General features: G+C 38.9%; 1 protein-coding gene across 6 annotated transcripts in view; it reads right to left on the reverse strand.

The window, feature by feature from the left end:
* Positions 1-23,974, reverse strand: part of TEX9 (testis expressed 9) — a 261,325-nt gene that overhangs the window by 35,960 nt on the left and 201,391 nt on the right. For all 6 annotated transcript variants that reach the window (XM_057542209.1, XM_057542208.1, XM_057542210.1 and 3 more), the window contains one exon: positions 3,922-4,056. In XM_057542209.1, the coding sequence (XP_057398192.1) occupies positions 3,922-4,056 (135 nt within the window). The remainder of the gene's footprint in view (positions 1-3,921; positions 4,057-23,974) is intronic.

Below are 23,974 nucleotides of genomic sequence, written 5' to 3' on the forward strand. Positions count from 1 at the left end.
GCCAATATCACTAATGAATATAGATGCAAAAATCCTCAACAAAATACTAGCAAACAGAATCCAACAGCACATTAAAAGGATCATACACCATGATCAAGTGGGGTTTATCCCAGGAATGCAAGGATTCTTCAATATATGCAAATCAATCAACGTGATACACCATATTAACAAATTGAAGAAGGAAAACCATATGATCATCTCAACAGATGCAGAGAAAGCCTTCGACAAAATTCAACACCCATTTATGATAAAAACCCTGCAGAAAGCAGGCAAAGAGGAAACTTTCCTCAACATAATAAAAGCCATATATGACAAACCCACAGCCAATATCGTCCTCAATGGTGAAAAACTGAAACCATTTCCACTAAGATCAGGAACAAGACAAGGTTGCCCACTCTCACCACTATTATTCAACATAGTTTTGGAAGTTTTAGCCACAGCAATCAGAGAAGAAAAAGAAATAAAAGGAATCCAAATCGGAAAACAAGAAGTAAAGCTGTCTCTGTTTGCAGATGACATGATACTATACATTGAGAACCCTAAAGATGCTACCAGAAAACTACTAGAGCTAATCAATGAATTTGGTATAGTAGCATGATACAAAATTAATGCACAGAAATGTCTTGCATCCCTATACACTAATGATGAAAAATTTGAAAGTGAAATTAAGAAAATACTCCCATTTACCACTGCAACAAAAAGAATAAAATATCTAGGAATAAACCTACCTAAGGAGACAAAAGACCTGTATGCAGAAAATTATAAGACACTGATGAAAGAAATTAGAGATGATACAAATAGATGGAGAGATATACCATGTTCTTGGATTGGAAGAATCAACATTGTGAAAATGACTCTACTACCCAAAGCAATCTACAGATTCAATGCAATCCTTATCAAACTACCACTGGCATTTTTCACAGAACAGGAACAAAAAATTTCACAATTTGTATGGAAACACAAAAGATCCCGAATAGCCAAAGCAATCTTGAGAATGAAAAATGGAGCTGGAGGAATCAGGCTCCCTGACTTCAGACTATACTACAAAGCTACAGTAATCAAGACAGTATGGTACTGGCACAAAAACAGAAATATAGATCAATGGAACAGGATAGAAAGCGCAGAGATAAACCCATGCACATATGGTCACCTTATCTTTGATAAAGGAGGCAAGAATATACAGTGGAGAAAAGACAGCCTCTTCAATAAGTGGTGCTGGGAAAACTGGACAGCTACATGTAAAAGTATGAAATTAGAACACTCCCTAACACCATACACAAAAATAAACTCAAAACGGATTAAAGACCTAAATGTAAGGCCAGACACTATCAAACTCTTAGAGGAAAACATAGGCAGAACACTCTATGACATAAATCACCGCAAGATCCTTTTTGACCCACCTCCTAGAGAAATGGAAATAAAAACAAAAATAAACAAATAGGACGTAATGAAACTTAAAAGCTTTTGTACAGCAAAGGAAACCATAAACAAGATGAAAAGACAACCCTCAGAATGGGAGAAAGTATTTGCAAATGAAGCAACTGACAAAGGATTAATCTCCAAAACATACAGCAACTCATGCAGCTCAATATTAAAAAAACAAACTACCCAATCCAAAAATGGGCAGAAGACCTAAATAGACATTTCTCCAAAGAAGATATACAGATTGCCAACAAACACGTGAAAGAATGCTCAACATCATTAATCATTAGAGAAATGCAAATCAAAACTACAATGAGATATCATCTCACACCCATCAGAATGGTCATCATCAAAAAATCTACAAACAATAAATGCTGGAGAGAGTGTGGAGAAAAGGGAACCCTCTTGCACTGTTGGTGGGCATGTAAATTGATATAGCCACTATGGAGAACAGTACGGAGGTTCCTTAAAAAAGTAAAAATAGAACTACCATATGACCCAGCAATCCCACTACTGGGCATATACTCTGAGAAAACCATAATTCAAAAAGAGTCATGTACCAAAATGTTCATTGCAGCTCTATTTACAATAGCCAGGACATGGAAGCAACCTAAGTGTCCATCATCGGATGAATGGATGAAGAAGATGTGGCACATATATACAATTGAATGTTACTCTGCCATAAAAAGAAAGGAAATTGAGTTATTTGTAGTGAGGTGGATGGACCTAGAGTCTGTCATACAGAGTGAAGTAAGTCAGAAAGAGAAAAACAAATACCATATGCTAACACATATATATGGAATCTAAAGAAAAAAATAAGAAAATGGTCAGAAGAACCTAGGGGCAAGATGGGAATAAAGATGCAGACCTACTAGAGAATGGACTTGAGGATATGGGGAGGGGGAAGGGTAATCTGGGACAAAGTGAGAGAGTGGCATGGACATATATACAATAGCAAACGTAAAATAGATAGCTAGTGGGAAGCAGCCGCATAGCACAGGGAGGTCAGCTCGGTGGTTTGTGACCATGTAGAGGGGTGGGATAAAGAGGGTGGGAGGGAGGGAGATGCAAGAAGGAAGAGATATGGGAACATATGTATATGTATAACTGATTCACTTTGTTATAAAGCAGAAACTAACACACCATTGTAAAGCAATTATACTCCAATAAAGATGTTAAAAAAAAAAACAACAACAATAAATGTTGGAGAGGTTATGGAGAAAAGGGAACCCTCCTACGTCATTGGTGGTAGTGTAAATTGGTACAGCCACTATGGAGAACAGTATGGAGGTTCCTTAAAAAACTAAAAATTGAGGTACTATATGATCCAGCAATCCCACTCCTGGGCACATATCTGGAGAAAACCATATTTCGAAAAGATACATGCACCCCAATGTTCATTGCAGCACTATTTACAATAGCCAGGACATGGAAGCAACCTAAATGTCCATCAACAGCGGAAAGGATAAAGAAGATGTGGTGTGTATACATATATATATGTGTACACACACACACACAATGGAATATTACTCAGCCATAAAAAAGAACAATATAGTGCCATTTGCAGCAACATGGATGGACCTAGAGATCATCATAGTGAGTGAAGTAAGTCAAACAGAGAAAGACAAATATCATATGATATTGCTTATATGTGGAATCTAAGAAAAGGGTACAAATGAACTTATCTACAAAACAGAAATAGAGTCACAGATCTAGAAAACAAACATGGTTACCAGAGGGTAAGGGGGGAGGGATAAACTGGAAGATTGGAATTGACATACACACACTACTGTATAGCACAGGGAACTCTACTCAATTCTCTGTAATGGCCTATATGGGAAGAGAATCTAAAAAAGAATGGGTATATATATACGTATAACTGATTCACTTCACTGTACAGCAGAAACTAACACAACATTGTAAATCAACTACACTCCAATAAAAATTTAAAAAAACAAAAAACAAAAAAACCTGCACATTCTCACGTCTCACCCCAAATCTACTGAATAAGAAAATCTGTGGGTGGGACCCAGGAATCTATGTTTAAATAAACCCTCCAGGTGATTCTGATATGTGCTCAAGTTTGAGAACCACTGCCCTGTAAAATAGCCCCTTGCATTATATATTAGAAAATTGAGGCTCAGAGAGGGATAGAACAGACTTGAGATTCAAAACAGAGTTTTTTCCACCATTTATTTATTCCCAGAGATTAGAAAGGTGTCTGGCATATAAGATGGGCACACAATAAAGATCTGTTGGATGAAAAAATGAATGAATTCTCCAGAACTGTGCTATCACCCAAGTATGGCACTAGTCCAAGCAATATAATTCTAACTTATTGGAAATGTACATATTGCTAATAAGGGTATTTCTTCTGAAAAGAGATGTGTTCACCGTGACATCAAGAATTATAATTTAAAAACTATCACTTTTGAGTCTTGCATAAAAGAGAAAGATACCAAAGGTGATCACTACCCAAATTATTCAGTTTTTCCATACCTTGTTATTTTGCTTTAGTTTATTTAACTCCAGTTTATACTTTTCTGCTTCTTCTAGAGCTCTATTCAAGCGAACTTCCATGGCACTTTGACTAGCGGCAGCTTGTTTTTGTAGTCTTCTTTTATTCTCTAATTCCTGTACAGTAAGAGAGATATGTAGAATATTTATAAACATATCATAAGTTCCTTCTATTATTCTGAAACATTTTCCATTTCCATATTCCTTGCTTTCTCCTAAACTGTATACACACACACAGAGCCAGAGACTGAACACTGAGTGACAGAGGTCTCAGGGAATTCTCACTCTGAATTGGTTTTAGGAAAATATATCCTTAAATATGTAGTCACAAATTAGGCTTCCAAATTGCTTTTTGTTTGGAATTTTCTGCCTTTTTATTGATCCCAAGAGTCAGTATACATGTCTTCTACATTTACTTTATAAACGACATTTTATAATCATAGTTCTTCTCTTGGGAACCTCCCAAAACACCAATGTAAGACATAAATTCTCTCATAAATACTGTGTTTGTGTAAACCTGATGAAATATATCACTTAAAAAAATATTTGTTAAATACAGAGCATTCTGTTGTACATTAGCCATATAGGAAAATCCCAATTCTGAGCAAAAACAACAGATTCTACGGATATTTTCCATATCTTGGTGTGGGTTTAGACCTGCATTTCTGCAAATATTCTAAGAGTTGCTGTTGCAGAGTCTACAGGCCACACAGGAAGGAACATGAACATATAGGATAAGCTCCAAACTCCATCACAATCTGGTACCATAATCTCATCTTCTCCCACAAATGTTACCTTCAGCTATAAGAGCAGTACTTGCTTGGATCTCTCCCAAACAGCCATGATATTTCTTGCCTCCGACCCTTTGCTCATACTCTTCCCTGTGCCCTGATCTCTCCCCACCCCTCATTTTTACCTGGCTAACAACTATTCATCCTTCAAGACTCAGGGCTGTACACTAGGGTTTTACCTTCTCCCAGAAGCCTTCCCGCCCTGTCTTCCTCACTATACTCCCAGGGTGAATTAAGTACCCTTTCTTCAGAGCTTCTATAGCATCTTGATATACGTATATCATAGAACCTGCTTGTGTGCAACCGAAACTATCCATTTACTTCATTTCCCCCACTATATTGTAAGCTCCTGAAGGATAGAACTACTTTAATTTCTATATTCCCAGCACTTCAGCAGCATATAAAAGGCACTAATGACATGTTTACTGAACTGAATTTATTTTTTAATACTTAACTCACTCTTCTTTGCATGTCTTACAATGCCTGGTACAGAGCATTATACAAAGCAGACACTCTCAGTAAATATCATGGAATTGAAATGATGCAGTTACCAACGTAGTTGTCTGTTTTCTTCTTTTACAATTTTTTCTCCTGGCTGTATCACTATGTTTTATTTGAACACTGATCTCCCTGGCTCTGAGTAATTAAGGGGAAAACAAAACAAAACAAAACACATGCTGCTCTTTATGCAGGTTTCTACACAAATCAAACTGTGCCTGGATACCATCTGCTCTCACCAGCCTTCTTCACAGCTTCGTGGGTGGTAGCTACACTAAGAGCAGCCTGATTTCTCTCACTGTTCACACGGAAGAGGCAGAGACTCTCATTAGCTACCAAGGCACAATTCTTGCTGCCTCATTTCAGCCTCTTGTCATAAGAATGTGGAAAAGAATCTTTGCCCTTCTCTTTCCTGCTAGTGACTCTGTAACCTAATTCACAGAAAAACGAAAACCTTTCTTTACCACATGATGTTCCTCTACTGCTGAATCAATATTGCCCCACTTCTTGGGAAAAGTGAAAAAGAAAAAGGATAGTCAGAAGAATAGTAAAGTAGGAAATAAAATTTTCCTATACGAGAAAATCCATTAAGAAAGGGATAATCTTATCAAAAACTTGAAAACACTTCTGTTTTCAATCATACTTAAGTACTTTTTACAAAGTGCAGACAAGATACCAATACTGAGTATTTTTAGGATGAAAACTCTCTCCTAAAGCAAATCTATTATTACCTCCCAAATTAAGAAGTTTACAGGTTGCTGGAGAAAATTTTTATGAAAAATCTCAAATCCTGAATTTCACATTAGTTTTAAAAGAAAAAGCTGGATAGCTTAAAGAAAATCAAGTCTAAGTTTAAAACTCAAATACTAAGAGATCTAAGAAGAAATAATTTGTGATTCTCCCATACTTTTCAAAGCATTCATAAGGTACTGGGACAGTGCAAGAAAGAAGTATGCATCAGTAACAGTACAAAACAAATGTAGCAAATGCTTAAAGAGTAACAAAAACAACCATAGTATTTCTGATGAGGAGAAATCAGATGAGGACAAATAAACGATCAGATAAGGTTCTAGAAACAAGTGGCTGAGGTTCAAAAAGCAATAAATTTGGAATCAAAAAACCTGCCAGCTGTGGTAGATTCAGTTTCTACATCTGAAATTGGGAGTAGTAATATCTATGCCTAATAGGTTTTACTTATTCAACACATTTATCGGGCATTTACTACGTTGCCAGGTACTATTCTACATGATGGGCACATGACAATTAACCAAAGTTCTCCTCTAGTAAAGCTTGCACTCTAGAGGAAGAGACAGATGATAAACACATACATACATACACACTCGTATGTAACATATGACAGTGATAAAGGCTATGAAGAAAAAGAAAGGGTACGAGAACTGAGTAGGGAATTCCCTGGTGGTCCAGTGGTTAGGACTCCATGCTTCCACTGCTGGGCTTGGTTCGATCCCTAGTCAGGGAACTAAGATCCCACAAGCCATGCAGTGCAGCACCACCACCCACTCCAAAAAAAAGGAAGAAGGAAAAAAAAAGAGGACAGAGCAATGGGGGAGGGACATAATTATTTAAAATACAGTGGTTAGGGAAAGGCTTCCAAATGAGGGAATGATTCATGTATAGATCTGGAGGAACAAAGAAGACAAAGACCCTGAGGCTGGAATGCATTTAATATATTCAAAGATCACCTATGTGGTCAGTGTGGCTTCAGCTCAGTGACACAGGCAGTGTTAGGTCTCGAGATTGCAGAAACACCCAGGGTGACCTTAGGTGGACCTTGTAAACCCTGCCTCATAGTTTGGATTTTATTCTGAATGACATGGGAAGTCTCTGGAGGGTTTTTAGTCGGTGTCGGTGTGTGTGTGTGTGTGTGTGTGTGTGTGTGTGTGTTATCCTAAGTTTTTTTAAGGATTGCAGTTGACCCAACATGGGTTTCAACTATGTGGGTCCACTTACATGCAGAAATTTTTCAATAGTAAATACTACAGTAATACACGATCCACAGTTGGTTGAATCTGCAGACGTGGAACCACAGGTACATAGGAACTGGGGATACAGAGGGCCGACTATAAATTATATGGGGAGTTTAGATTGTTCAGAGGATCGGCGCCCCTAGACCACAAGCTGTTCAAGGGTCAACTGTACTCTAGCTACTGTGGTATTGCTACTGAGTGTAGGAAATCTAGGAGGTCATTAGAATAGTATAAGTGAAACACAGTAGCTTGGGCTTGGGTAGGAGTAATGAGTTTTTGACAAGTAGTTAATTCCATGTATTTTGAAGACAGAATTGGCAGGACTTGTTGATGGATTGGATGATGGTGTTAGGAAAGAAAAGGATCAAGATGACTCTTGGATTTTGGCCTAAATAACTCAATGCTTTTACTGAGAGGGAGAAAAGGAGAAGGTCTGCAGAGAGCAGGGAAGCAAGAGCTCCCCCTTTAGGAGACAGGATGTTTAACATACCAAGTACTGATATCAAGTGGGAAGCAAGATGTTAATAAGAGTCTGGAGCTCAAAGAAAGATCTGAGCAAGAAGTAGAAATGTGAGAGTGATCAACATATTGATGGTACGTAAAACCATGGAAATGAATGAGTGCACCTCAGAATTGGATGTAGACAGAAGAGAGCCAAGGACTGAGCCTTGGACACTCCAACATAGAAAGGTCAGGAAAACAAGGAAGAAAATTACAAGTGTGATGCTCCAGAAGCCAAATCAAGTGTTTCAAGGAGGGAGAAATCAACTATTTCAAATATTGCTGAGATATAAATTACTATGAGGAATAATAACTGACTAGAACTGGCAATGTGGATTACTAGTGACCTTGTTAAGAATGGTTTCAGAGGCAGAGTAGAGACAGAAGCCTAAATGTTGTAGTTTCAAGAGAATGGCAAATGAGGAATAGAAAAATTGAGTAGAGGCAACTATTTTAAGAAGCTTTGCTATAAAGGACAGTAATGATACAGGGCCAGAGGTACATATGAGATCTATGGAGGTTTTAAAATATATATATTGGAGATCCTAGGGCATGTTTGTATGCTAATGCAAATAATTTCATAGATAGAGTAAATTTGATTTTTGCAAGAGAATGGAAAACAGGATAATTGTAGGAGCAAAGTCCTTGAGTAAGACAGACTATGGGATCCAGTGCACAGTGAGGTGATCAGCTTTAGACAGAAGAGATAGTAATCCATGGTAATGATGGGGAAAGAAGAGTAGATGGGTACAAAGGCCAAGAGATTGATGTAAAATTTACTGTTTTCTTAGTAAAATAGGGGGAAGTTGTGACCTGAGAATGGTAATGTTGGAAGAGGTATTGGAAACATGAGGAGAAAAAATAACCTGTTTAATAATCACCTCTGAAAGTGGGAGAGGGGACTACCTTCTCAGAAAGTACGAGAGGAAAATAGCATTACACTTGATATTTGTAAATAAGTTAAAGTAGGACCAATCCACTTGGCTGTGTATTTTTGTCCAGCCATATAGACAAGCAGTATGGGGGAAATTAGGTTGGGTTTTGCCACACACTACATTGGCAGGGAAATTAAGAATATATTCAATGGATAATTAAGTTGTGTACCATGGAACCTAAGCTGGAGAAGAAGGAAATAAAGAATATGGGGGAAGGGGTAGAGCTATGTAATAAAATATATAAAAATGAGAATATACAACTCTTATATGTATATGATAGATATACAATATTAAACAAAGATAAGGTACATTCATATCATGATTTTGCAGGATAAATACAGGCAAAAATGAAAAAAGCTTTCTTTACAATATAAGGAAATGAAGAAGGTGAGAAAATGCTTTTGAAGAGTTTTTACTATGAAAGCAGAAAAGAACAAAGCAGCTTTAGGAAATGACACAGAGATCAATTTTACCTGGAGCAAGATAACAAGAGGGCAGACATTTTTTTTAAAAAGGTGAGTTACTGATGTTAATAAGAGTGTTAATATGACAAATCCATGGTCAGAGAAACTTGTGGAGTGCAGCAATAACTTTAACTGACCAAAAAACAAAACAAAAGTGAGATTAAGTCTTCCGGCCATGAAGAAATAATAAACACATAACACAAAAATGCACTGTAGACAACTAGAAAAAATGATTAAGATATGTTTAATAACTGTTTAGAAATACTGGAAAACAGTAGGGTTGTGATTCCTGAGAAAAGGGAAACAAATAAGTCCTACAATCACCCCAGCATTCTTCTGGGAGGCAATATCCACATTGAGGCTACAGGGAAGAGAAAATACAAACAGAGCCCAGAGGTCCACTGAGTTGAGGAAACAGAACACAGCTGGAGGAGACAGAGGCAGCTGGGAATTTGTGTGAAGGTTCAAGTAAGGAAGAACTACACTAGGAGAGAGCTTCACGAATCTGCACAGGAAATCCCTTGAGTCTGTTAGGCTACATCTAAATACATGAAAATTCAAGAAGGCCAGACAAAGCACAATTAGGGAGCTGTAAATAGAACAATTCCCATAGCTCACACAGGGCAGGAAGACATCTGAGGTCTAATCACCCAGAATGACAATCCTCAGTGATCATCAGGGACATTCGGTGGAGATCCTGAAAGGTCTCTTTAGGGGAAGACTTAAGGGTAGAGCTGAACTATTCCTGAAGGCTGCTCTAGACACTAGCAAAACTTAAAAACAGGTGTCAAAGTGATTAAACTGGCAAATAACTACCTGTCAAAATACAACACTGTCTTCAAAAAGCACACTAAAGAGAAACGCTCAACAATATAATATTCACAGTGTCTAGCATCTGGTAAAAAATCACTAACCAAGCCAAGAAGCAGGAAAATGTAACCGATATCCAGGAGAAAAAGAATCAGTCAACAGAAACAAACCCATAAATGAGAAATATAATGGGTACAGTGAACAAGGCTGTCAAAACAGCTATTTTAATTATACATAAATGATTAAAGCAAAACATTAATATAATGAGAAAATAAGCTGAAGCTATAAAGGAGAATCAAATGCAACTTCTATAGATATATAATATATCAAAATGAACATCTCTCTGCTTAAGAATAGGGGCATACTAGACACTACAAAGAAAAGATCAGTAACCTACTGAAGACATAGCAGTAGAATCTATCCAAATAAAGAACATAAGAAAAAAGGCTGAAAACAGCTCATCAGTAACCTAATATCACTGATATTATCAATGTGAAAATATCAAGTATTCTAACAGAAGTATAATTGGACTCTCAGGTGGGGGAGGGAGATAGGGAGTATAGGAAAAATATTTGAAGAAATAATGACCAAAATTTTCCAAATTTGACGAAAATGATAAACCCACAGATTCAAAAAGCTCAACAAACTTCAGGCAGAATAAATACACTCCCCACACAAAACTGAGAAAGCACATCATTATGAAATTGCTGAAAACCACTAACAAAGAGAATGTCTTAAAAGCAGAGAAAAAAGACACATTACATACAAAAGTAGAAAGAAAAAATTACTGTGGACTTTTAGTCAGAAACTATACAACACAGAAGACAAAGGGAGGACAGATATCTTTAAACTAACAAAAGAAAACAAAAAGCAGAAACAGTCAATTGATAATTCTATACCTAGTGAAAAATACCCTTCAAAAATTAAAGGACTCAAAAACACATGAGTGCATACAAAACTGGTGAAATCTGAATAATGTCTGTGGATTGTACCAATGTCAGTTTCCTGGTTTTAATACTGGACTGTAGTTATGTTAGATGTTACCATTGAGGGAAACTGAAGGATACACAGGACCTCTCTAGAGGTACTATTTTTGCAACTTCATGTGAATTGATAATCATTTCAAATAAAAAGGTCTTTTTAAGTAAGGAAAATACTCTTTTCCAGAGAAACAAAAACAGAGAATTAGTGACGAGCAAACTGGTACCACAAAAATTGAAAGGGTAGTTATATCAAGCAGAAGTATGGAAAACAGATCTAAAGAATGAAGAATACAAGAAATGGCAAATATCTTCATCTCTTCAAAATATAACTGTTTAAAGAAAAAAATATTGTGTGATGTATGACCTTTAAAAATAAAGGTATGACCACAAAAGAAGCAGATGGAGTATGAGAGTGTTATACATGAAACAGTATAACATGATTTGAAGGTAGACTGTGATATGTTAAATGTGTATATTGTAAACCTTAAATCTAAGACTAGATACAGCTAATAGTGGAGGGGAAAAATGGAATACTAAAAAATATTCAATTCAAAGGAGGAAAAAGTAACAAAGTTAACAGTTGGGAAAAATAGAAAACAAATAGGAAGATAGTAGGTTTAAATCCAAACATCAAAAACTGCATTAATGTAAATGGACTGAACATTCCAGTAAAAGACAAAGACTGTCAGAGTGGATAGAGAAGCAAAAACCAATTATATGGGTTCTATAACAGACCCATTTTCAGTATAGAGACAGATTAAAAGTAAAAAGATGACAAAAGAGAGTCAAGATGATGGAGGAGGAGGAGGACGTGGAGTTCATCTATCCCCACAAATGCATCAAGAATACATTTACAAATGGAAAGATTCTCACAGAGCACCAGCTGAACACTAGCAGAAGAGCTCAGACACCTAAAAGGACAAGAAAGATCCCCACATAACCAGGTAGGATGAAAGAAAGAAGAAGAGAAAAGGAAGAGGAGAGGAAGTGGGACAGGACCTGCGCCCCTGAGAAGGGGGCTGCTGAAGGAAAGAAGAGGTTATCACATCCAGGGAAGCCTCCTCACTGGCGAGGAGATCAGATGGGACAGAAGGGGAGCCTTGGGGGCTATCAGAGGAGAGCACAGCAACCGATCTGTGGCAGGAAGGACAGAGTGAGACCTACAGAGAGGGTTCATGCCACAGCCCTGCATGCCCTGCCTGAGACATGTGTCTACTGGTGTGGACGGGGGTTGGGTGCTGGAATGTGGGGTTTGAAAAGCAAATTTGGGGAGAGGACTGCTGTTGGCTGCGAGGAGGCAGCCTGAGAGGACAAGAGTGAGGAAATCCACAACTGGGAATACTTGTGGAGGAAGTGCAGACCGCCACAGAAGCGAAGAGCCACTGTTGAGTGACACACAAGGGGCGGGGCCATTTGCAGCCTCTCTCCCCACGTGCCAGCCCCTGCCTCCCCATGCACTAGGAAGGGCCCCCGCTGGGGCTGGCTCTCTTGTGCCTGCAGCCGCCGGATCCCCTGTATGCCCCGTCCCCACCAGGGCTCCAGTGACCCCGGCCGCCACCACCTCCATGCCCCTCCTCACCAGGGCAGACTCGTGTACTCCAGGCCAGCCTCAGAAACAGACCCCTGTGGGTGGCCCACATGCAGAGGTGGGGCTGAAACCACAGCTGAGCCCCAGGGGCCATGCAGCTAAGGAAGAAAAGCTGAAATCTCTCCTCACAGCTGGGCAAACCATAAACTGACACCACGGTGACTGACTTTGTAAACTCAGTGGCTACGGAACATCTAAATGGACGACGAGTGCTCCTGCAGCCAAGACGGGTCTACCTTTAGCAGCCGTAGACTATGCAGGCACATACACATGGGGGTTGGGCAGGCCAGAGTCTGAGTTGCCCCCATAGCACCCACAGAGGGTCCAGATCCATGATTACTGCAATCCTGGGACCTGACTTCAGTGGATCTACACTGGTGGCCTGGTGAAAACAACGTCTGAGAGACACCAGGCCAACTGCCGGCATACCCACAGTTAAGGTGGAGCCGAGAGCAGTGCCAACAACGGTGTAATATGACAGCTTGAACAACAGGTGAAAGGTGACATAACAGAGCACACCAAGGTGAATAGCTCCAGAGGAGGAATACTCAGTGGCTTCCCTCCCAATGTGAGTGCTCCAATCCCTTCAACCTCACACCACAGACCAGAAACACAGCTAAGAAACAGATCTGGGGTCTCTAATCCAACAACTATGGAGCAGACCCCACTTCTGACACGGCAGTGACAATCACAGTGCAAAGGGGAGGCTCTGCTCAATATCCAGTGCAGGCTCTGGTCACCATAACATCAGTCACACCTCCTATAAAGGGGACAATGGCCAACATACACTGAGGAGAGGTGGCAGACATCCATACTAAAAACAGCCCTCACACCAAAAAATATTAAACCACGCAGACTACACAGGGACGTTCCCACATAAAATGGCCCTACAAGATAGTCTGAGGGTCTGGCATTTGGCAGAAGAACCGCCCAGAGCATTTGGGCTTCAACACCAGCAGTGCTTGAGCGCAGGAGCTCCACAGGGCTGGGGGAAAAAGAGATTCCACTCTTGGAGGGTGCACACAAGGTCTCACATGCGCTGGGACCCAGCATAAAGCAGTATCTCCACAGGAACATGGTTACACCTAGCTAGGGGTCTTTGAGGGTCTCCTGGAGGGGCAAAGGTCAACTATAGCTCACTGTGAGGGCAAGGACACTGGCAGCAGAAGCCGCAGGGATACTGATCCGAGTGAGCTCTCCTGAAGGTCCACGTTTCGGAGCCATGACCCAGCCCTACCCCACAACCTGCAGGCTCCAGTGCTGGGAAGCCTCAGGCCAAACAACCACCAAGATAGGAACACAGCCCCACCCATCAGAAGAAAGGCTGCCTAAAGTCATACTGAGCTCACAGCCACCTCAAAACACACCCCTTTGCTTTTGTAAATAGTGTATTTTAGATCCTGTGGATAATTGAACTTGGTATAGAATGGGATTTCCACTATATAGTTTATAGAAATTGCATAGTAAATACTGAAAGGGTGTGATATGGGACTATTAGGGTGAACAGTTTTCACAGCCTCTATATTGGATTAGTTAAAAGAAGAGAATAATGGCAAGATTAATATGATAGCATTCATACACCCCTTGGTTAGCAACGTCTGAACCCAGAGAGCCTTGATCACAAAATCACGATTTTGAGTCTCAACCAAAGTGAGGATATATAAAAGGAGTTTTCAGTAGGATTCAGCTGCTGTCCATCATGATGCTGGGTAAACGGAAAGTGCTTTGTACACACCCATCCTCCCACACACCACACAGAGCCTCTTTTGGGTTAATGCTCTTGCAGCTGGTTTGCACATATCTGTATCTACTGCAGGTCTTCCTTGCCGATAGCAGCTTGCCCAAAGGAGACAGCTCTAGTGAGCGCTGCCCTTTCTTCACCGTGGAATGGCTATTTCTGCTCTCCAGGAATAGCCATCCTCTTCCTCCCCTCCAACTCAACAGTTTAGACAGCTGGCTAATTGGATAAGAAAGTAGCTTAGGGAGAACTTGTTAATGGGGATTTTACCTGGCTTAGCAGCTTCTGCACCTGAGTATATCAGGAAAAGTCTTTTTGCTTGTTGGTTTGTTTGTTGGTTTTTGTTTTTGCTGGCAAAGAATAATGGATCCCTTTAATAGTTGGACTACATACAAATTATACAAGTGGAATTGTTAACAGTGAACATCTTAATTATTTCTTAGATGCTGATGATGGAGGAGAAAGAAGGGTATAATCCTTATTATGCATGTAAGGGCTGTTTGTATATTAGGTGGGCTCATAAAACAAATCTCTGGTTTCTTGTACGTAAAACTTGGTTGGTTCTATGAAGTTTTATTTTTTAAAAAAGGGGGTTGTACTGCTCTTTCTTGGTAAAAAAAAGTCTAATCAACAGAATGATGATATCTTTTTTGTGTGTGTAAGGTTTATATGTCAGCAACTAGGATGACCCGCACAGCTGGTTAAATATATAAACACCAGGGCATTGCCTTCTGTATGTTATGGAGTACTAGATTTTTAAGTGGCAAAATCTCTTTAGTGGTTGTGAATTTACCTAAGTATTGATCCATATGAGATTCCAATAGGAGTGTCTGATTAAACTAAAGGAAACTAATGCTTTTCATATGTGATGGTCTTTTCTCTCACAGTATGCTTTGGACTTTATCGGGATGGAAAAGACTGGAGCCAGTTGCAGTGGTTCACCTGTAGGATTCTTCCTTCGTTAAAGAGTGAAAATCCAAGCCTGACAGTACTCATGGTTCCCTATTCTGAGTTCGCTGAATCTTTTCGCTTAGCTTATTTGTTCTGCTGTGGAATTCTCAGGGACTGTAGAGAGGGACCTTTTTTTCTTCCCCTTGGAAGAGGGGAAGAAAATGTGTATAGAATGAGTAATAACAATATGGTTGGAGATTCGTGTTATAATATATAGATAGATGAAAGAATGGAGATAAATGTATAGATAGAGAAAAGAATGGGAGATGTGTATATGTATGTATGTAGATCAGTACTTTGTTCATGTGTGATGGCATACAGACTGTGGTCATCTTATTGTCATGGGGGTAAGAGCAAGAAAGTCGTCCCAAAGCAGATAACATTTATGTTGCTTTTTGAAAGCCATGTGAAATAAACCAGCTAGTTCAAGAGTAGACGATGATATTATATTCTCCTGCTTCATTTTTCTCTGTAGGACTTATCACCATCCTACGTACTATGTTCACCTCATTCATTCATTCCTTGTCTCTCGTATTAGGATTAAGCTCTTTGAGGGTAGGGATTTTTGTCTGTTTGGATTAATTCTATATCCTCAACACCTAGAAAACTGCCTGGCACGTAGCTGAATGAAAGAATGAAGTTTGTGAGTTTTAGAATAGTTGTCTTACTTATTTTCCTTTTGCTTATTAAGAATCTCTCTCTACAATTCCTCCATATTTTTGCTTCCTATTTTTCATTGTGTGTACGGGAGTCTCCCTAGTGATAATATGCTGTTTCCACACTATTTCACAAACCCATCCCCTATTTTACATCTCTCTTAACTCACTTAGTTTCCAAACTCTCTTACCTGAATTGATACGCTCTCCTAGCTGTTTTCATGTCTCTACGTAACTCCCCTTAGATATTGAATATCTTCTCCACAGCTATCAGAATTATCAGTCTGAAATACAGAACTGACCGGACTGTTTCTTTGCTTAAAAGTCCCTAATAGTCCCCATCTGTCTAGAGTAAAATGTGTGCTCGTTAGAATGGCACGGAAGCCCATCCATAGCTTGGATTCAGGTACATAAAGTCCCCTTCCCATCTTATAATGAAAATGGGTCTGTTCATTTTTCTTTGTGTCACTAGTGCCTGGCATGTAATAGAGAATTCACCAATAGTTTTTTGAGTAAATGAGTGCATACTAGGGTATATGAAGGAATGAATAACTATAATAATAAATTTCATTGAAAATGCTTGCTGTTGAAATAAAAGATGATATAAAAACCTAACTTGAACACTAGCATTTAAGAACAGTTTTTCCAGGCTTCCCTGGTGGCGCAGTGGTTGAGAATCTGCCTGCCAATGCAGGGGACACGGGTTCGAGCCCTGGTCTGGGAAGATCCCACATGCCGCGGAGCAACTGGGCCCGTGAGCCACAACTACTGGGCCTGCGCGTCTGGAGCCTGTGCTCCACAACAAGAGAGGCCGCGACAGTGAGAGGCCCGCGACCGTGATGAAGAGTGGCCCCCGCTTGCCGCAACTAGAGAAAGCCCTCGCACAGAAACGAAGACCCAACACAGCCAAAAATAAATAAATAAATAAATAAATAAATAAATAAAACAAAACAAAACAAAACAAAAAACACACCCCTTGACACGGTCCTGCACACCAGAGAGAAAAGACCCAGCTCCACCCATCAAACGGCAGGCACCAGTCCCTCCCACCAGGAAGCTTGCACAAGCCCCTGGGCCAAACTCACCCACCAGAGGGCAGACACCAAAAGCAAGCAGAACTATGATCCTGCAGCCTGTGGAAAGGAGACCCCAAACACAGAAAGTTAGAACATGAAATGACAGAGAAATATGTTGCAAACGAAGGAACAAGATAAAAACCCACAAGAACAACTAAACGAAGAGGAGACAGGCAATCTACCAGAAAAAGAATTCAGAGTAATGATAGTAAGGACGATCCAAAATCTCGGAAAAAGAATGGAGGCACAGATCAAAAATATACAAGAAATGTTTAACAAAGAGCTAGAAGAGTTAAAGAACAAACAGAGATGAACAATACAATAACTGAAATAAAAAATACACAAGAAGGAATCAATAGAATAACTGAGGCAGAAGAACAGATAAGTGACCTGCAAGACAGAATGGTGGAAATCACTGCCACAGAACAAAGAAAAAAGAATGAAAAGAAATGAGGACAGTATCAGAGACCTCAGGGACAATATTAAATGCACCAACATTCACATTATAGGATCCCAGAAGGAGAAGAGAAAGAGAAAGGGTCTGAGAAAATATCTGAAGATATTATAGCTGAAACTTCCCTAACATGAGAATGTAAACGCTCATTCAACACCAGGAAGTGCAGATAATCACATACAAGATGAACCCAAGGAGGAACATGCTGAGACACATATTAATCAAACTGACAAAAATTAAAGACAAAGAAAAAATATTGAAAGTAACAAGAGAAAAGCAACATTTAACATACAAGAGAATCCCCATAAGATAACATCTGATTTTTCAGCAGAAACTGTGCAGGTCTGAAGGGAGTGGCACGATATACTTAAAGCGATGAAAGGGAAAAACCTACAACCAAGAATACACTACCCAGCAAGGTTCTCATTCAGATTCGACAGAGAAATCAAAAGCTTTACAGACAAGCAAAAGCTAAGAGAATTCAGCACCACCAAACCAGCTTTACAATAAATGCTAAAGGAACTTCTCTAGGGGGGAAAGAGACCAGCAACTTAAAACAACCTTGTACACATATAGACTGCTATATCAAAACCTCATGGGAACAGCAAACCCAAAACTCCAATAGATACACACACAAAAAAGGAACAGAAACGTAAACACAACACTAAAGATGGTCATCAAACCACAAGAGAAAAGAACAAAAGAGGAAGGGAAGAAAAAAAGACCTACAAAAACAAACCCACAACAATTAAGAAACTGGCAATAGGAACATACATATCGATAATTACCTTAAATGTAAATGGATTAAATGCTCCAACCAAAAGACACAGACTAGCTGAATGGATACAAAAACAAGACCTGTAAATATGCTGTCTATAAGAGACCCACTTCAACTCTAGGGAAACATATAGACTGAAAGTAAGGGGATGGAAAAAAGATATTCCAAGCAAATGGAAATCAAAAGAAAGCTGAAGTAGCAATACTCATATCAGACAAAATAGACTTTAAATTAAAGACTGTTACAAGAGACAAGGAAGGACACTACCTAATGACCAAAGGATCAATCCAGGAAGAAGATATAACAATTGTAAATATCTATGCATTCAACATAGGAGCACCTCAATATACAAGGCAAATGCTAACAGCCTTAGAAGGGGAAATTGACAGTAACACAATCACAGTGGGGGACTTTAACACACCAGTTTTACAAGTGGACAGATCATCCAGACAGAAAATTAATATGGAAAACACAAGCCTTAAGTGACACATTAGACCAGATAGATTTAATTGATATTTATAGGTCATTCCATCCGAAAGCAGCAGAATACACTTTCTGCTCAAGTACACATGGAACATTATCCAGGATAGAGCACATCATGGGCCACAAATCAAGCCTCAGTAAATTTAAGAAAACCAAAATCATATCAAGCAGCTTTTTCGACCACAATGCTTTGAGATTAGAAATCAATTAGAGGAAAAAAACTGTAAAAAACACAAACACATGGATGCTAAACAATGTTACTAAACAACCAATGGATTACTGAAAAAATCAAAAAGGAAATAAAAAATATCTAGAGGCAATGACAATGAAAACACAACAATCCAAAACCTATGGGACACAGCAAAAGCAGTTCTAAGAGGGAAGTTTATCACAATACAATCCTACCTCAGGAAGCAAGAAAAATCTCAAATAAACAACCTAACGTTACACCTAAAGCAACTAGAGAAAGAAAAACAAACAAAACCTAAAGTTAGTAAAAGGAAAATCAGAAAGATCAGAGCAGAAATCAGTGAAGTAGAAAGGAAAAAAAATAGCAAATATCAATGAAACTAAAAGCTGGTTCTTTGAGAAGATAAACAAAATTGATAAACCTTTAGCCAGACTCATTAAGAAAAAAAAGGGAGAGGACCCAAATCAAAAAAATTAGAATAAAAAAAAAGTTACAGGGATTCCCTGGTGGCACAGTGGTTGAGAATCTGCCTGCCGATGCAGGGGACACGGTTTCGAGCCCTGGTCTGGGAAGATCCCACATGCCGCAGAGCAACTAGGCCTGTGAGCCACAACTACTGAGCCTGCGCGTCTGGAGCCTGTGCTCCACAACAAGAGAGGCCACGATAGTGAGAGGCCTGCGCACCGTGATGAAGAGTGGCCCCCGCTTGCCGCAACTGGAGAAAGCCCTTGCACAGAAATGAAGACCCAACACAGCCAAAAAAAAAAAAAAAAAAAAAAAGAATAGCTCTGGAAAAAAATGTGCTATTAAAAAAAAAACCCAGAAGTTACAACGGACATGATAGAAATACAAAGGATCACCAGACTACTACAAGCAACTATACGCCAATAAAATGGACAACCTAGAAGAAATGGACAAATTCTTAGAAGGTACAACCTTCCAAGACTGAACCTGGAAGAAATAGAAAATATAAACAAATCAATCACAAGTACTGAAATTGAAACTGTGATTAAAAATTTTCCAACAAACAAAAGTCCAGGACCAGATGGCTTCACAGGCGAACTCTATCAAACATTTAGAGAATAGTTAACACCTATCTTTCTGAAACTCTTCCAAAAAATGGCAGAGGAAGAAACACTCTCAAGCTCATTCTACAGGGCCACCATCACCCTGATACCAAAAACAGACAAAGATACCACCAAAAAAGAAAATTATAGGCCAATATCAGTGATGAACATAGACGTGAAAATCCTCAACAAAATACTAGCAAACCAAATCCAACAACACATTAAAAAGATCATACACCATGATCAAGTGGGATTTATTCCAGGGATGCAAGGATTCGTCAGCATATGTAAATCAATCAATGTGATATACCACGTTAACAAACTGAAGAATAAAAACAATATGATCATCTCAATAGATGCAGAAAAAGCTTTTGACAAAATTCAACACACATTTATGATAAAAACTCTCCAGAAAGTGGGCACAGAGGGAACCTACCTCAACATAATAAAGGCCGTATATGACAAAGCCATGCAAACATCATTCTTAACAGTGAAAATGTGAAAGCATTTCCTCTAAGATCAGGGACAAGAAAAGGATGTCCACTCTCACCACTTTTATTCAACAAGATCAGGAACAAGAAAAGGATATCCACTCTCACCACTTTTATTCAACAAGATCAGGAACAAGACAAGGATGTCCACTTTCAACCACTTTTATTCCAATTTTGGAAGTCCTAGCCATGGCAATCAGAGAAGAAGAAGAAATAAAAGGAATACAAATTGGAAAAGAAGAAGTAAAACTGTCACTGTTTGCAGATGACATGATATTATACATAGAAAATCCTAAAGATGCTACCAGAAAACTACTAGAGCTCATCAATGAATTTGGTAAAGTTGCAGGATACAAAATTAATACACAGAAATCTCTTGCACTTCTATACACTAACAACGAAATTTCAGAAAGAGAAATTAAAGAAAAAAATCCCATTTACCACGGCATCCAAAAGAATAAAATACCTAGGAATAAACCTACCTAAGGAGGCAAAAGACCTGTACTCTGAAAACTATAAGATACTGATGAAAGAAATCAAAGATAACACAAACAGATGGAGAGATATACCATGCTCTTGGATTGGAAGAATCAACATTGTCATTGATTCTTTACAGAGCATTTTTTACAGAATTAGAACAAATAATTTTACAATTTGTATGGAAACACAAAAGACACCGAATAGCCAAAGCAATGTTGAAAAAGGGAAACGGGGCTGTAGGAAACAGGCTCCCTCACTTGAGACTATACTACAAAGCCACACTAATCAAAACAGTATGGTACTAGCACAAAAACAGGAATATAGATCAAGGGACCACTGTTGCGTTCCTGGGAACACCCCATGGAGAGGGTTGGCCTAAGGAGTACCCTTGGGTTGAGCAACAGGTTGTGGGAACTTGTCCAATAGATCAAGGTCAGTGCACAAAAGCATCGTTTATCCATGACATGATGGAGATAAGCGAGTGAGTCTGCAGACTGATGTCTCCAACTATGGGTGAATGGATTGCTCTGGGTTGGGTACTTTCACCTGCATTTACCTGGTCTGAGTTGTATCAAGAGACCAAGTTCTAGTTTCTTCCTAAGAATGGTAGGTCAGGACAGGTTGTTTTTCTAGATAATAGATCCTCTTTTCTTCTTTGGGGACCCAACCCTTAGCCACTCTCAGTCAATGTGACTTGGAGGGATGGACTTCCTTTCCCACCCACCTCTGTTCCCATGTCCAGAGCTCAACACCCGACCAAAGCTCGTCCAGTGCTGAGTCCGCAGAGCTAAAGTAACTGGTGTGGGGACAAACTAATGGGAATCAACCTCAAGACTCCTGCTGGAGATGTGGGGAAGCAGGGGCTCTCTTTGCTGGGGTTGTGACAGAAAGTCCAGAGTTAAACCCACGCATCTATGGTCTCCTAATCTATAACAAAGGAGGCAAGAATATACAATGGACAAAAGACAGTCTCTTCAATAAGTGGTGCTGGGAAAACTGGACAGCTACAATGTAAAAGAAGGAAATTAGAACATTCTCTAACACCATATACAAAAATAAACTCAAAATGGATTAAAGATCTAAATGTAAGACTGGATACTATAAAACCCTTAGAGGAAAACATAGGAAGAACACCCTTTGACATAAATCATAGCAAGATCTTTTTTGATTCACCTCCTAGAGTAATGAAAATAAAACCAAAAATAAACAAATGGGACCTAATTAAACTTAAAAGCTTTTGCACAGCAAAGGAAACCATAAACAAAATGAAAAGACAACCCACAGAATGGGAGAAAATAGATGCAAATGAAGTGATGGATAAGGGATTAATCTCCAAAATAAACAAAGAGCCCATGCAGCTCATTATCAAAAAAACAAACAACCCAATCAGAAAATGGGCAGATCTAAACAGACATTTCACCAAGGAAGACATACAGATGGCCAAGAGGTACATGAAAAGATGCTCAACATCACTAATTATTAGAGAAATGCAAATCAAAAATACAGTGAGGTATCACTTCACATCAGTCAGTATGGCCATCAACAAAAAATGTACAAAAATAAATGCTGGGGAGGGTATGGTGAAAAGGAAACCCTCCTACACTGTTGGTGGGAAGGTAAATTAGTACATCCACTATGGAGAACATTATGGAGGTTCCTTAAAAAATTAAAAATAGAGTTACCATATGATCTAGCAATCCCACTCTTGAGCATATATCCAGAGAAAACCATAATTTGAAAAGATATACATGTACCTCAGTGTTCACTGCAGCACCATTTACAGCAGCCAGGACATGGCTAACTGTCTGTCAAAGGAGGAATGGATAAAAAAGATGTAATACACATATACAATGGAATATTACTCAGCCATAAGAAAGAACGAAATAATGCCATTTGCAGCAACATGGATGGGCCTGGAGATTGTCATACGAGTGAAGTAAGTTAGACAGAGAAAGACAAATATCATATGATATCGCTTACATATGGAATCTAAAAAAATGGTACAAATGAACCTATTTACAAAACAGAAATAGAGTCACAGATGTAGAAAACAAACTTATGGTTACCAGGCGGGAGAGGGGGCAGGACGAATAAACTGGGAGATTGGGATTGACATATACACACTAATATATGTAAAATAGATAAGTAAGAAGAACCTATCATATAGCCCAGGGAACTCTACTCAATACTTTGTAATGACCTATATGGAAGAGAATCTAAAAAAGAATGGATTTATGTATATGTATAACTGATTCACTTTGCTGTACAGTAGAAACTAACACAACATTGTAAATCAACTATAATCCACTAAAAATTAATTTAAAAAAAAGATATACCACACATACACTGAGAACAAAACTGCAATTACTACACTAATGTTAGACAAAGTAGACTTTGGAACAAAGACTATTATCACAGATTTTTAAAAATAGTGTTTCACCATAAACGAGACAAAAAGACAAGCCTCAGAAGGGAGAAAATATTTGCAAATGAAGCAACTGACAAAGGATTAATCTCCAAAATTTGCAAGCAGCTCATGCAGCTCAATATCAAAAAAACAAACAACCCAATCCAAAAATGGGCAGAAGACCTAAATAGACATTTCTCCAAAGAAGATAGACAGATTGCCAACAAGCACATGAAAGAATGCTCAACATCACTAATCATTAGAGAAATGCAAATCAAAACTACAATGAGGTATCACCTCACACCAGTTAGAATGGCCATCATCAAAAAATCTACAAGCAATAAATGCTGGAGAGGGTGTGGAGAAAAGGGACCCCTCCTGCACTGTTGGTGGGAATGTAAATTGATACAGCCACTATGGAGAACAGTATGGAGGTTCCTTAAAAACTAAAAACAGAACTACCATATGACCCAGCAATCCCACTACTGGGCATATACCCTGAGAAAACCATAATTCAAAAAGAGTTCATGTACCACAATGTTCATTGCAGTACTATTTACAATAGCCAGGACATGGAAGCAACCTAAGTGTCCATCGACAGATGAATGGATAAAGAAGATGTGGCACATATATACAATGGAATATTACTCAGCCATAAAAGGAAATGAAATTGAGTTATTTGTAGTGAGGTGGATGGACCTAGAGT

The sequence above is a fragment of the Balaenoptera acutorostrata genome, chromosome 3, assembly GCF_949987535.1.
Source record: "Balaenoptera acutorostrata chromosome 3, mBalAcu1.1, whole genome shotgun sequence".
NCBI lineage: Eukaryota > Metazoa > Chordata > Mammalia > Artiodactyla > Balaenopteridae > Balaenoptera > Balaenoptera acutorostrata.